The sequence below is a fragment of the Boleophthalmus pectinirostris genome, unplaced genomic scaffold (genome assembly GCF_026225935.1).
Source record: "Boleophthalmus pectinirostris isolate CB_2022bp ecotype Guang Dong unplaced genomic scaffold, ASM2622593v1 HiC_scaffold_19, whole genome shotgun sequence".
In the NCBI taxonomy this organism is placed as follows: domain Eukaryota; kingdom Metazoa; phylum Chordata; class Actinopteri; order Gobiiformes; family Gobiidae; genus Boleophthalmus; species Boleophthalmus pectinirostris.
Window position 1 is genome coordinate 36,092,568 of NW_026571140.1, and position 13,940 is coordinate 36,106,507.

At 37.0% G+C, this 13,940-nt stretch overlaps 1 protein-coding gene across 2 annotated transcripts in view; it reads right to left on the bottom strand.

The window, feature by feature from the left end:
- The window catches only part of plekhg4 (pleckstrin homology domain containing, family G (with RhoGef domain) member 4), a 221,232-nt gene that overhangs the window by 117,055 nt on the left and 90,237 nt on the right, over positions 1-13,940 (bottom strand). For both annotated transcript variants that reach the window (XM_055154495.1, XM_020931952.2), the window contains exons 8-12: positions 13,367-13,483; positions 12,854-12,952; positions 8,054-8,202; positions 6,265-6,403; positions 760-882 (exon numbers count right to left, since the gene is read on the bottom strand). In XM_055154495.1, the coding sequence (XP_055010470.1) occupies positions 760-882; positions 6,265-6,403; positions 8,054-8,202; positions 12,854-12,952; positions 13,367-13,483 (627 nt within the window). The remainder of the gene's footprint in view (positions 1-759; positions 883-6,264; positions 6,404-8,053; positions 8,203-12,853; positions 12,953-13,366; positions 13,484-13,940) is intronic.

Consider the following 13,940-nt stretch of genomic DNA (forward strand, 5'->3'; position numbering starts at 1 on the left):
AAATTCTGATTCTGAAAATCAGAGATCGACCCATTGTTTAGAATCCAGAAAAAACTATGTCTGAAAAGTTCTGTCGACATTTTTGGGCCAATATATAGGGCAGATTTTTATAATTTTCCTCAAATTATGTAATTGAAATTTAGTACAAACTCACACACTGACTTTTAGAGAGCTGTGGATCATATTTAGTGCAGTTATCGGTTCATATTCAAGTGTTAAAATAAAACTTTGTGTATTTTTCAGGCAGCAAATCAACTAAAAAAAAAACTGAAAATAATCACATAAAAAAAATAATAACGGGAAATTTAAAGCTGATGTGCTAAAAGGTAAACATATCTCTAAAGAAAATCAAAAAATGTGCAGTATATTTTATATTTAACCAGGAAAGCAAAACTGAAATTTGGAATATAATTTTCCTGGTCTCAAAGTGGAAGGTTGGACACTTTTTGTACATGTTTTTAGAGGCAGGGATCAGGAGAACATGCAAACTCTGCACAGAAAGGCCACAATGTTCAGGACTCAAACCCAGGACCTTTTTGCTGTGAGGCTGAAGCACTAACTGCTGCACCACTGTCTCCCAATTTTACACAATAAGGACATAAGGAAATAGCTCTCAAATAAAAAGTAATAACAATTAATTTAGAAAGACATTATTGTTAATACTAAAAAACAACTAATATATTTTTAAGACCTCTGTACATAAGACATACAGGTTTTAATGCCGTGTGTGTAATCAGAATGTGTATGTGTTTTTCGTACGAAGGCGGTGGGGCAGAAGTCCTTAAAGTCTTTCTGGTGTTTGAGGAGCAGCGCCAGTGAATCTTCGGGTTCATCCAGAGTCTTCAGTTTGGTTTCTCCCTCCTCCTCCAGCCACTGCCGCACCTGAGACACAAACACACACACAGGACCGTCAGGAATGTGCTAAAATGTGCTTATTTGCTGAGTCCTTGCTGAGGTCTAGCACAAAGCATGAATGGAGCGTAAAATGAACCACAAAAAGCAGAAATGTCACTTTATACAGTTGCTAGGGAGATTACACTACATGTTTCTCTCTCTTTTTGAAATTAGTTTTAATTCTAGACATTATACTTAATATTCTCATTTTGCATAAAACCAAAACAGCATCTGCAAAATTCTCGATTTTTCTCCCACTGCTTCCCATCCATAGTCTAACAGAGGGGCCATCAAACTAAGGCCCGCGGGCTGACTCCGGCCTGAAACGCCCCTTTTACAGGCCCCCAGCCCCTCTGCCCTCAACCACTTGAACTTGCCCTATGAGGCAATTATCAAAATTTGTCATGGCCTGTTTTTTAAAATTACTTTTTGGCAAATAATAACATCTGCATCTTGGATTTTGTTGATTTTTTCAATAAAAAAATGATATTTAATCTTGACTCTTTCAATGGGAATAAAACGGTTAATGGCTTAATATTTGCAAAATACAGTCTTAGACAAAAATGTATTGAAAGTACTTTATAAATACAAACAAATATGCAATTAAGAACTTGTTATTCATTTTACTATTAACTAGCTCTCAATATGTGGTCTCTAAACTAAAGTGCTACCATTTAATTCTAGACGTTGTACTTAATATTCTAATTTAGCATAAATCCAAAACAACATCTGCGAAAGTCTCGATTTTTTTCCCACTCTTTTTCACTGCTTCTCATCCTTGGGTTTTGTTGATTTTTTCAATTAAAAATGATATTTATATGACGTATTTATATTTACATTTAAATAATTATATGACATATTTAGATTTACCTCTGAATTTGTGCAGTTAAGGACAGCAAAACTGCGAGTGTTAAAGCACAAGTCCACCATTATGAACATTAAAAAGAAAATAATGCACCTTACAAAATGAACTTTAGAAAACGTGGGCTGTTTTTAAAGGCTCTATTTGACATAAAATTTTTTAAACTATTATTATTATTATTATTATCTGTGCTGCTGTTGACCTGGACCTGAGTGCAGTATTTCATTTCTATGTATTTTTTTATACTGAAATGACAAATAAATTCTGATTCTGATTCTGAAAATTAGAGATTGACCCATTGTTTAGAATCCAGAAAAAACAATGGCTTCTGTCTGGTTCTGTCGATATTTTTGGGCTGATATATTGGGCAGATTTTTATAATTTTCCTCAAATTATGTAACTTAAATTTAGTACAAACTCACACACCGACTTTCAGAGAAATTTGTGCAGTTAAGGACAGCGAAATGACGAGTGTTAAAGTACGAAAAGTTGACAGAGAGTGCAGAGTTTTTAAAGAACAGTGGACGACCAATAATTTTTTTGTTCAGTGTAAGAACCGTGCAGTTTGTCTGATGTGTAAAGAAAGTGTGGAGGTTTAAAGAATATAATCTGCGTCGTCGAGGTCGTACAAATCTGTTATACGGTGCCCCATCACAGTCAGGAGCGAAAATTTGGCCCCCAGAGAAAAAAAGTTTGGCGACCCCTGGACCTGCTGCGCTATACTGGCAAAAGAAAATGATACTTTTTTGCATATTCTATTGGTGTTGGCATATAAACGCATCCATACTGATCAAGAAGAACAGAATAAATATTAAATAAAAGTACCAGTAAATAAGATCACATCATTCAAATTGAGTTTTTACACCAATTTTGTGAATATGTCAATGTTTTGCCAGTGATACATGCACAATAAAGCCGCTTCTTCTCCTTCTCTTCTTCAGGTTTTCCATATTAAAGTCTTCCTGGGGCCATATGTTCGTCATGACTAAAAGCATCAGGCCAGTATCGAGTTTCCTGTTTCAAATTCAAAACAACTTCAACTTTATGATTGGTTTTCTGACTTTTGACCTTTACTTCTTTGACTTTTTCCATCCAAGCGTCACCGCCACAGCAGCTCCTCACACCCGCTGCTTCCTGCTTATTCATATATTGATTCGGATCTTCTTTCTTTCAATAAACCCTCTATACTGATCGTGGTTTAGGATAACTGATGCATAATATGAGACAAAACTGCAATATAGCAATTAACAATTCAAAATAGTACCGTATTTTCCGCACTATAGGGCGCACTTAAAAGCCTTTAATTTAATCAAAAAACGACTGCGCGCCTTATAATCAAGAGCGCCTTGTATATGAATTTATTGTCCACATGGCAAATAAAGCCTACATGTCCCATCATGCACCAGGGGACTGTGGGGCAGCCCATTGTGGACATGTGACCTACACCTATAGACGCATCAAGAATCTTGGACGTTCCGGTCGATGCACAGTACATACTGGGAAGGATTTTCCGAAAAAGTGAGCATCAAACCGCCATGTTTGATTTCCCAGCAAGATGCGTCTATTGTCAAAGTCGATCTTTTCAAGTCTTTTGAACCATATCACTTTTGTTACTGGTTCTGATATTGTCATATTTTGGTTTTGGGATTCGGATATCATTAATTGTGTGGTTGTTGGATGTCCTAACAGCGGCTCGAGAAATGTGTTTGCGAACTCCATAAATGCAAAAAGGAATCAGATGTGTGTGACTGCAAACCTCCGTTCAAACTGTTTCCCTTCCCAACGGAATTGAAAAATAGTGAAAGGTGAAGGCGATGGGCAGTACTGATCCACAGGAAGGACCAAAAAGGAAACTTTAAATCTGCACTGTGATATCCATCTCGAGTTTGCCCTGATGAAAGCTGAAGGGCCGAAATGCGTTGGTGTGATTTTAACTTTATCTGCCATGTGGTATTAAAGGCTTTTACCGTATTTTCCGCACTATTAGGCGCTCTGGATTATAAGGTGCACTGTCATTAAATGGTCTATTTTTGAACTTTTTTCACAAATAAACCGCACCGGACTTTAAACGAAACACAACAGTTGGATGGGTCAGTGGGACTTTGTTTATCGCGTTATCACAGTGACTCTGGGCTTTGTTCAGTTGTGGCGTGTAGGGAGGGTGCTGTCTGGGACCGCTGGATTGTTGGCGTGTTCGCAGTGACTCAGTTGTTCAGTTGTGTCTAGAAGTGGCACATTGCACTCGCTTTTTCGGTTTGTTCCTCCGTTCCGTTCCTCGTCGGCGTGGAGTGATGGAGTGTGGCTGCGGGTGTTTTTCCCTGCGCGGTCGCTGTCTGCTCCGTGTGTGTTTGCGGATTTGTAGTTTACTGAAGTCGTGCTGGGACACCCGAGTGGATTTCGTGTATAGGGCGCTCTGGATTGTGGGGCACGCGGTCATTTTTTGATGGGGTTGGAGGATTAAGAGTGCGCCCTATAGCCCGGAAAATACGGTAATTATTTTATACTTTTTGAGTGCCTCAGTTTTTTCCTACTAAGGTTTTAGATCTTTTGAAATCTCAAGTAAAAGTACAAAATGGATTTAAACCACATATTTTGATCCTGTTTAAGTGTTTAGGTTAGTTTTTTCTAGTCAGATTGTGTTGAAATAAAGCTCAGATTAAAGTCTAACAAAGCCTCAGACAGAGTGTGCCTACAGATAGCATCACAACTTTGATGACGTCAGCTGTAAAGTATAAAAAAAAATAGCTACCGATAATTGAAATGAGGCATAATTACGTAATTATAGCCTGAAACAAGCTGTGACACTTCCACAGATCCAAAAAAAAAACACCTGTGGTCGTCCCCAAATCCTCCCGTAGCTGCTGTAGATCCTATCTGTCAGGATGCACTTATCTCTAACCTGCCCTGAAGCTAAACAAAACAGATAACTCAAACCTGGACTGAAATACCAGGCCTCGAGGCGACAACAACACAAGAGTAACAAAAAGAAAAAAAAAGAAAACAAATAGAAAAAGTTAAGAAACATCTAAGCTTGTCACGATAACAAAGCATGAAGTTTAAACTGTTGCTGAAGTAAATATAGACTTAAAGTTGGATAAAAATCAACCCTAAAGAAAAAAACTAAATGGTACAACATCAAAGCTTGACCATGGATGTCATATCTCTGCCTAAAATGTTCCACGTTATGGCATTAAGTTTATCAGTCTACAATGAGACAAGCAAGTTACAGTCAGATCTGCGGAGAGGATTATTTTTTAAGTAATAATAATAATAATGTGATTTAATTAATTCAAAAGACTATAAAGTGTTATGTTTTGAAAGATATAGAGCTCTGGAATTAATGAATTATGCGTTAAATTTGGTTTGTTTTAATTTATATTTTGTCTCTTATATGTACAGTGAGTCGTAAGTGCAAATTTGTTGTTCATGTGTTGCTTTCTTTGTTGGAATTCTGTTTTGTTTAATAGGGTTTGGTACTTTCGCTTCAGCTTGGACACTTTCTGTCATGATCCACGTAGTTGTGATCTGTTTTGTTTTTGTTTTGTAGTGTTGCAAAATGACCCAATAAAAAAAATTAATAAAAAATAAAAATAATAACAAATAAATAAATACAAATAATAAATTAAATTAAAATAAATTAAAATAAAATAAAATAAATAAATAATAAAAAGAGAGAACGCCCAGCAGGGTGTCCGCAAAGATCGGGCAACTTTTCGTGCTTACGTCCGTAAAGTGTGGTTTTCTCCGTTCGTCCTTTCTCCTGTGGTCACCTGCGAGCCCGTCCTGACAATGAGTCCTGTTTCAGTCCTGTTTCAGTCCTGTTTCAGTCCTGTTTCAGTCCTGTTTGTTCAGTCCTGTTTTAGTCCTGTTTTAGTCCTGTTTTAGTCCTGTTTTAGTCCTGGTTCAGTCCTGGTTCAGTCCTGGTTTAGTTCTGTTTCAGTCCTGGTTTAATCCTGGTTTAATCCTGTTTTAGTCCTGTTTCAGTCCTGTTTTAGTCCTGTTTAGTCCTGGTTTAGTTCCTGGGTTAGTCCTCCTCTTCAGTCCTGGAATCAGTCCTAGGTTAGTCTTGGTTTAGTCTCGGTTCAGTCCGTGGCGTATGCAGCGCAAAAGTTTGATATAATCTCGGGTTAACGTGCGGGTGCGGTGCTGTACTGGGCGGGTGCGGGTCTCCAAAAATGGACCCGTGCAGGACTATAAAAAATTCATCTTGGGTTCGTTACATAAAGAAGGAGGAAAATGACAAAAGGACGACAGCAGCAATAAGTTTTCAGAAGGATGCAAAAGAAAAGTGTATAAAGTTTGTGGTGAGAGGTTTTACAGCCTTAAAACAGATAATAATTGTAAAATATAAAGTTGACTACTTCTCGAGTAATTTTTAGAACGTAACCCCCCGCGATAAACGAGGGACCACTGTACACATTTTCAAAACAGAAACAACCCTATTATCTTTTACAGACGTTTATAACAAAGACTCGCAAAAGAGCTGTACTGAGCACGCCCAGACTGACCTCAGCGAATCCCGACTCCAGTCCAGTGAACTCCAGGATAAAGTTTATCTCTTGGGTTTTGGAGTTCGACAAAGTGACGAGACGATGCAGCAGTTCATCCACCTGATCATAGAGAGAGGAGACTGTCTCCACTGCCGCCCTGTTAGGATAAAACATGATGTAATGAAAAAGCACGTGACGGGTGAGAATACACATTACACTGAAACATTGTCAACGTAATTATATCTGAGATTTTATTAAAGGTTTTCTAGTTTTTAATTTAGATGAAGTTTACAATTATACTTCTGACTGGACACGGGCAGGATATTTCAGTAAAAAGACGAGGATATTTTGTTCTTTACAAGAGCATTTTAAAATCAAAATAATGGCCACCTTTGTGAAATTAAATTGCGATTTTAATTCAAAATTATTTCAATGGACGCAATTAACAAATTACAAAGGCTGAAATTTTTAAAGGAACATAATTTCCTCCACAAACAACAAAATCTCCTGATTTATTCTGCTTAAAAACTGCTAACCTTGTAATAAGTCTGTGCAATTAATTAAATTTTGAGTGTGATTTTGATTTGTGTGTCAAATGATTTCCAAACTCATCTAATCAGGTTGAAATAATTTAGCTTAACACAGTTTATTTTGGGATTTTTAAAAATATAAATAAGTATATTTATTTAATTTTTTAGATATAGAGATTGTAGAACAGCCAGATATATAGTTTATTTTGGATACATTTATGTTTTTCTATGCATTATTTCATGTTCAAAGTATATTTTTTTCATTTTATGTTTTATACATCACAAAACTGCTCTAAGATACATATTTGTAGCCTATATTTATTTTTAATTTGAAAGTTTTGCATAAATTATCAATAACAAAGTGTTTTTTTTGTTTAGTTTTTTTTACAGAGAAATGCTGAATAAATGCATTGTGTAACTAAAGAATAATCGTGATTTCAATATTGACCAAATAATCATGACAATATTTTTTTCCATAATCGAGCAGCCCTTCTCTGTAGTTTATGATCTGTACAAACATGTTTAGAAATGTGATTCTTGTATTACTTTTTCAGTTCATATTTCAGTCTTTTTGTAATTTCTTCTCCTAGACGTGTTTAAAAAGTGAACTTTGAACAAAATCCTATTATTAAAACATAAACCACAAAGTATCAGCAAGCTTTTTGAAGCCAACATTTCACTGCCAACCAGATCATTTCATCAGAGCTTCAACAAAGTAAGTAAGTCCTTGCCTGACCGACCAGTCCCTTCTACATTCTGTTTGAATCCAGAAAGGTCTGCAACCGGACCATAGAGCACGAAAAACTTCTGTCAAAACTTGAGACAATCCAAATGCAGCCGCTGATTTGTATCAAGTGTCTCTCAAATACAGAAGACAAAACATTCAGAACTAAATATATCACTTCTTTTACCTGAGTTAAGTAATAGTTTGGTGCTTCGGTTGCTGATTCTGCAAAAATAACGTGCAAATTTTTATGTGTAAATCCGCATTTTGCTTTTAACGGAACTGACCATGCTTCTCTCTGATTGGTTAATCCGCCTGTCAATCACAACCTCTGAAATCAGGGAGACAAGATGCTCCAGATTCACTCGTCTTTGTAAAGTTTTGTCAAAGTCTGTGGTTCTGGCTGGACAGGTGGCTTAAGTCCATTTGTTTTCGTTTATCTCGCTGATAATATTTTATTCATGGATGAGTCAAAATTTGCATCAATAAATCTCAAATCTAACCTCAATACTTCAGAAAAATCATTATTAATATTTTTCTCAAATCATGTTACCTGTAGTCGTCAGTGGCACAGATGCTGCTCTCGTCTCTTCGGAGCCTGGACAGTGACGCTCCGCCCTCCTGCTGCAGCTGGACCAGTCGACTGTCCTGAAGAATGCTGCACATCACTGCATTGTACTTGGACAACAGCTGCTTGGCATTCTGCGGGGGAAAAAAAATAATTTATTCATTTTTTAAAATACTTTATCAAATGTTTTTTTGCTTTTTACCTATCCTTTTTTACTTACTGTGTAATTTATATACCATATCATGATCAAGTAATTTTCATTGTTAATGTGGTTTATGTCAACCGCCACATAAACTGGTCATGACAATAACAGAGAATATTGGCTCCCTTAAAATGGCTCCGTTACCGTACCTGAAAACTGACTCTCACTGCTGTTGAGTCTATAGGCGAGTTTCATCGTTGACAAAAGCGCGCGTTGCATGCTGGGAATTATTTTGGTCGGCGGCAAGAAACACTAATTCAACATGACGGACGGAGCGAGAAAGCACGTAAAGGGTATTGATCCCGGTTATTTATTCACTCTAACAGCAGAGGACCAAGACAATTTGACCAGAAATTGGTCATAAGCATCGATGGAGCCAAATCACCCTTTTCAACCCCTACAAAAGGTGGACCAAACCAAATTTCTGGTCAGAATCGCCAACTACCTGGACAAATATTCACTTTGGCGATATCCACAATGACTTGGTGGAAACTCCTGGGCCATTCACAGCAGAAAAGATGAAAGCCTCCAAGAGTCTCGATGTGTTGTTGAACTTGTTGGAGTCCACGGTTTGTTAGGATCTTCTACGTTTGCTCTGCGAATGTTTGAAAGCCGTTTAATTCGCCGTTAGTGGTTCTTTTCACTCAGAATACGAAATAGACATTTTCCTTCTTCCGTGCTTCTATTTGTGTATCCGATAATTCAGCAGGAATTTACCATTATCGGGGATAAATACGGGAGGTTACGCACTGTGTTTGGCCGCTATCGTGTTTCTTGCCTCCGACCAAAATATTTCCCAGCATGCAACACGGGCTTTTAATAACAATGACGTCAGCTGAAACTCGCCTATTAACACTGTGTTTATGTTAATAACTATATAAGATGAAAACATGGGGGGTGGAGAGGGATATGAGCAGGAATGTTACTAGTATTGTATGTATGTATGTATGTATGTATGTATGTATGTATGTATGTATGTATGTATGTATGTATGTATGTATGTATGTATGTATGCATGTATATATGTAGGTACGTATGTATTATCTTGTTTTGTGTTGTTGTGGAACTATGTGTTTGTAAACTGTATGCTTTATGCTCTTGGTCCCCCTTGAAAACAAGATGGAGCATCTCAAGAAATATTTGAATAAATTCACATTTAAATATACACTACCGGTCAAACGTTTTAGAACGCTACACTTTTTCCGTTTTTTTACTGTTTACTGTTGACCAAAACATATTCTAAACTTTTGATTGATGAAAGTGTCCACCTTTGGCAGATATAACAGCTGAACACACTTGTGGCTCGTTCTTTCTACAACAGAAATCAAATATTCTTCAGTAGGGGTGTGCAAAAATATCAAAATATCAATATACCGTATCGTTTAATGTGATGATACAGTATCAATATCGTGGGCTGCTATATTGATATATATCGCCAAGAGTATTTTTAGTATATTTTACTCAATAATTTTGTTACAGCTACAGTTTTGTAGACGTTTAGTATCACAGCCATGATTTAGACTTTATTTCATATTGAACCGTATCGAATCAGTTTGAAATATGTCGTATCGAATCAAAAGTGCACTGTATCGAGATGTGTATCGTATCGGCAACTTCTTAATGATACCCAGCCCTATTCTTCACAAACCAGCTCGATGGGGTTTAAGTCTGGACACTGTGCTGGACACTCCATGTTTTCAAGTTTTACCATCTTGTTCTTTTTTTCCTTAGGTAGTTTTGGCAGAGCTTGGACTTGTGTTTTGTATGTTTTATCTATTTGGTCTGTTTTTGATGAGGTAACAACAATCTGACATTCGTTTTATTCTCTCAGCATATAAGATCACATGGAAAGAACATCACTGTCGACTCTGCCCCTATTGATGTTTTATTATCTTGTTTAATCTTGCATCTGTAGATTTAGACAGAAGATAGTAACTTCAAAACGCATATATTTTTCCCATAAGACTCCACCTTTACAGCCTCTCAACACACAAAACTCTCAAAGATTTTATCTTAACAAGATTTTGACAGATTGTACAGAAGGATTTATTGTATATAATTCAAAGTTTGATGTTTTGGAGTTAATGAATCATGATCTGTAAAGCGTCTTTGTGACATGATGTTTGTAAAAAGCACTATATAAATAAAAACTTACTTGTCTACTTTCAATCTTCAATTGTCTTCCCTTATAACAAGCAAACAGTGTTAAAGTCTATTAAAGGTAACTGAACCTTTCTAGGAGGTGGAAAAGTACCTTAGCTCCACCAAAAATGACCCATGAGAGCAACCAAATGTGAGATTTTGGGGGCCCACAGCACCCCGCTTAATAAAGATGCCCAATATTTGACAACGGATTCAGAATCTATGACCAAGAATCTACAATAATACAAATTTTCATCTTCCTAGCTCAATTTTTATGAAGTTATGGTCTCTCAAACATGTTAAAAAATAAATTAAGACTTCTGAAAAAGTGAGCATGGCCCCAAAATTTAACGGGCCATAGCTCAGGAACGACTGAAGGGATTGAGCCAAAATGTGAGATTCTTTCATTTTGTGATTTTAGAAATTTTTTGAATTTTTTTCAGCCAAATCTGAGATGGCTCATGATTTCATATGGACTGACCCAATTTCTAGTCTTATATGGAGCTATGCATATATATTGTATTACTATATTTCTATTTTATTTGTACTTTTACTTATACATTTATATAATTATGCCTCATTTGACACCATTTATATTTTTGCGCTTTGTTATTGTAATATATTGTGATGTGTGAGCTACTGTGTCCAAATAATTTCCCTTGTGGATCAATAAAATTTGTCTGAGTCTAAGTCTAAATGTAGTTAATTACCAAATACGATTTTTTCCTGCTTAACTGCAGCGTCTCGTCTCCGTGTAAAGTTGCCGTCTTATTTTCATGTAAAACAGCGCTCCACTTCACTCAGACTTGTAGGATTATGTCACATGTTTTGATATCAACAGTGTCGTGCAAGCACCATTTAAACGTTTATGTTTTATCCAATCATCAGGTTTGGCTACTTTAAAACCACTCCACTTCAAATACCACAAACAAGGTAATGTGTAAAATGACTCATCTTCTGACTGATCTTTTAAAGGTCCTATATTACGCAAAATCGCCTCTTGTGAGCTTTAAGCCGTGTTAGAATGCTGTTACCTCATCAAAAACGTACCCGGAGTTGTGTTTTGTTTCATTCACACGTGTCTGAGTAATCTTTTATTATCAGTCTGTCTACATCTCCAAAGCTCAAAATGCTCTGCTCCACCTTGTGATGTCATGTAGCTGTAGTTTAATTTTTGTTCGTAGAGATTTGCAATTCCAGGGATGAAATAATCCAAGTGATTCTAGTGAAGTTGGACGAAATAGAGCCCTGCACCTGACGCAAAACAGTGCGGCGCGGGACACAATTTGAAAGCTCATTGCAGGCGCAAGAGGGAACGCAAACTAAACATGAGTGTAAAGTAAAATCTACAAATGATTAATGTAAGCCTATCATACATAATCTGTGCTGGATATTTTATTTGGCGTTAATAAAAACATTTTAAGCAGCCTAAACTTGCGGATGTGGTCGAATCTTGCGCACATTTTAGACAATTCCTTTCCGCTTCTTCTTAAAAAAGCGAATGCCCCCATCTTGCGGGATTTGCGGCCGGGAGCAGGACAAAATATTGCATATGCAGGTGGGAATGGGAAAGAAAATTACAATTCTTTGCAGGTGGGAGCGGGATTGTACAGTGCGGGTTAACCAGGCTGGCGCCACCTAGTGCCTCCACTCAATTTCATTTCTACATGGTTTGCAAAAACCCCGGAAGTGCGAGTTCGGGCACCAGCCATACAGCGAAGAGACATACATTCTGTGTTGTCAATGATTCCCGAGATCGAGGATTTAACACCAGAACAAAGAGAATGTTTGGTGAATTTTATCAAGGGGAAGACGTTATTGTCCTTCTTCCTACGGGATTTGGGAAAAACTTAATATACCAGTTAGCCCCGTTAATGGAGCGTAACATACGTCACGACCAAATAGCAGAGACTGGTTAAATTAAAAAAAGTACCCGCCTACCGTGGAGCGAATGAATCCTAATGCTGCGAGGTCAGACGGTTTCCACAAAGTGAAACCGGCTGATAAATCAGGATAGGTGCAGGTAGGTGCGAGACCGAAAATTCTATCCCGTGCAGACCTCTAGTATGGAGTTTAAAAACACAGTGGAGCACTTTCTGTTGTACCACATGACATCACAAGGTGGAACAGAGTGTTTTCTGTTTGAGATCAGAACTCCTAAGAGTAAATATGCAGGGTTTGTGTGTTAAACATGTTTGAATGAAACAAAACACAACTCCAGGTCTGTTTCTGATAAGGAAACAACATTATAACAGATCAGAAAATGTTGGAATATGGGAGCCCTTAAAAAACTGACTCTTCAGGGTTGTAAGAGTTTAATTTAAGTTTGCTGGAACTCATCACAACTGCATTATAATAAAAAGTAAGACACATTTACCACCTCTGTAGATGATTTATGAATTTAAAACTATTTCAGACTGGTTAATGTGTAAATATGTCACCTGTGCATCTTCAGGAAGAGGTGTGGTCTCCAGGATGTTGATGGTTTCATGAAGGAGGTTGATCACATTGTTGCACTGATTCGTCAAGTTCTCCACTCTCTAAAAAAAAAGGAAAAAACACACATGCATGAACCCATTTTTAATATTAAACTAAAAGAACAGTGACCATAAAATTAGGACTCAGTAGAAAATAATTTTTGTAAATAAGGGTGTAACATGTATCCTTTAAAGGGCCCTTATTGCGCTATTTTCTGATCTATGTTAAAATCTTGTTTAATCATCACAAACAAAACACAACTCTAGGTCTGTTTTTGATGAGGCAACAACATTATAACATGTTTTAAAGCTCACAAGAGTCAATTTTGTGTAATATAGGACCTTTAAAGTTCTAATGTCGACATGTAAGACCATTCCTGTCTCTAAAATCATTTGCCAAGTTGAATGTTTTATTTTATTTCCTCTCAAAACTGTCCTCATTAATAATGTTAATAATAATGTGATGCGTTTACTGACCGCTCTGTAGCAAAGCCAGCTGCTCTGACTGAAGTTAAAGGAGCCTCCGAACTCGACAGGGAGCTGCTTCAGGTCCACGTGTTTCTGCAGAGACTTCATGGAGTAAAGCATCTCCACCTGAAACAACACAAAGTAAACATTTTATACAGTTTGATCTGGACACAACACAAGATAAAAGGTAAACTTGTGCCTTATTCCTGATCAGACTGTGTTAGAGTGTGAGTCCACTGTAAGTCATTCTATCTTGATCATTCATCTGCAGTTTTATTGATATTTCCAGTAGAATATCATAAAAAAAGAAATAAAAAATGTGCTTATTATCTTAGTCCCACTGAGTATGAAGTGAATAAATAATGCACAAAATAGACAAACATCTTTAAGCGGAGGTGGGACTTGCAAGTCGTGACTTGGACTCGAGTCAGACTTGAGTCACTATTTTTAGGACTTGAGACTTGACTTAATAAAATGGATTAAGACTTGGGACTTGGCTTGGACTTGAAGGTCAGTGACTTGGGACTTGAGAAGACTTGACCATAATAATTCACACTAAGATCTTGTCAAGACATTTAAAAAG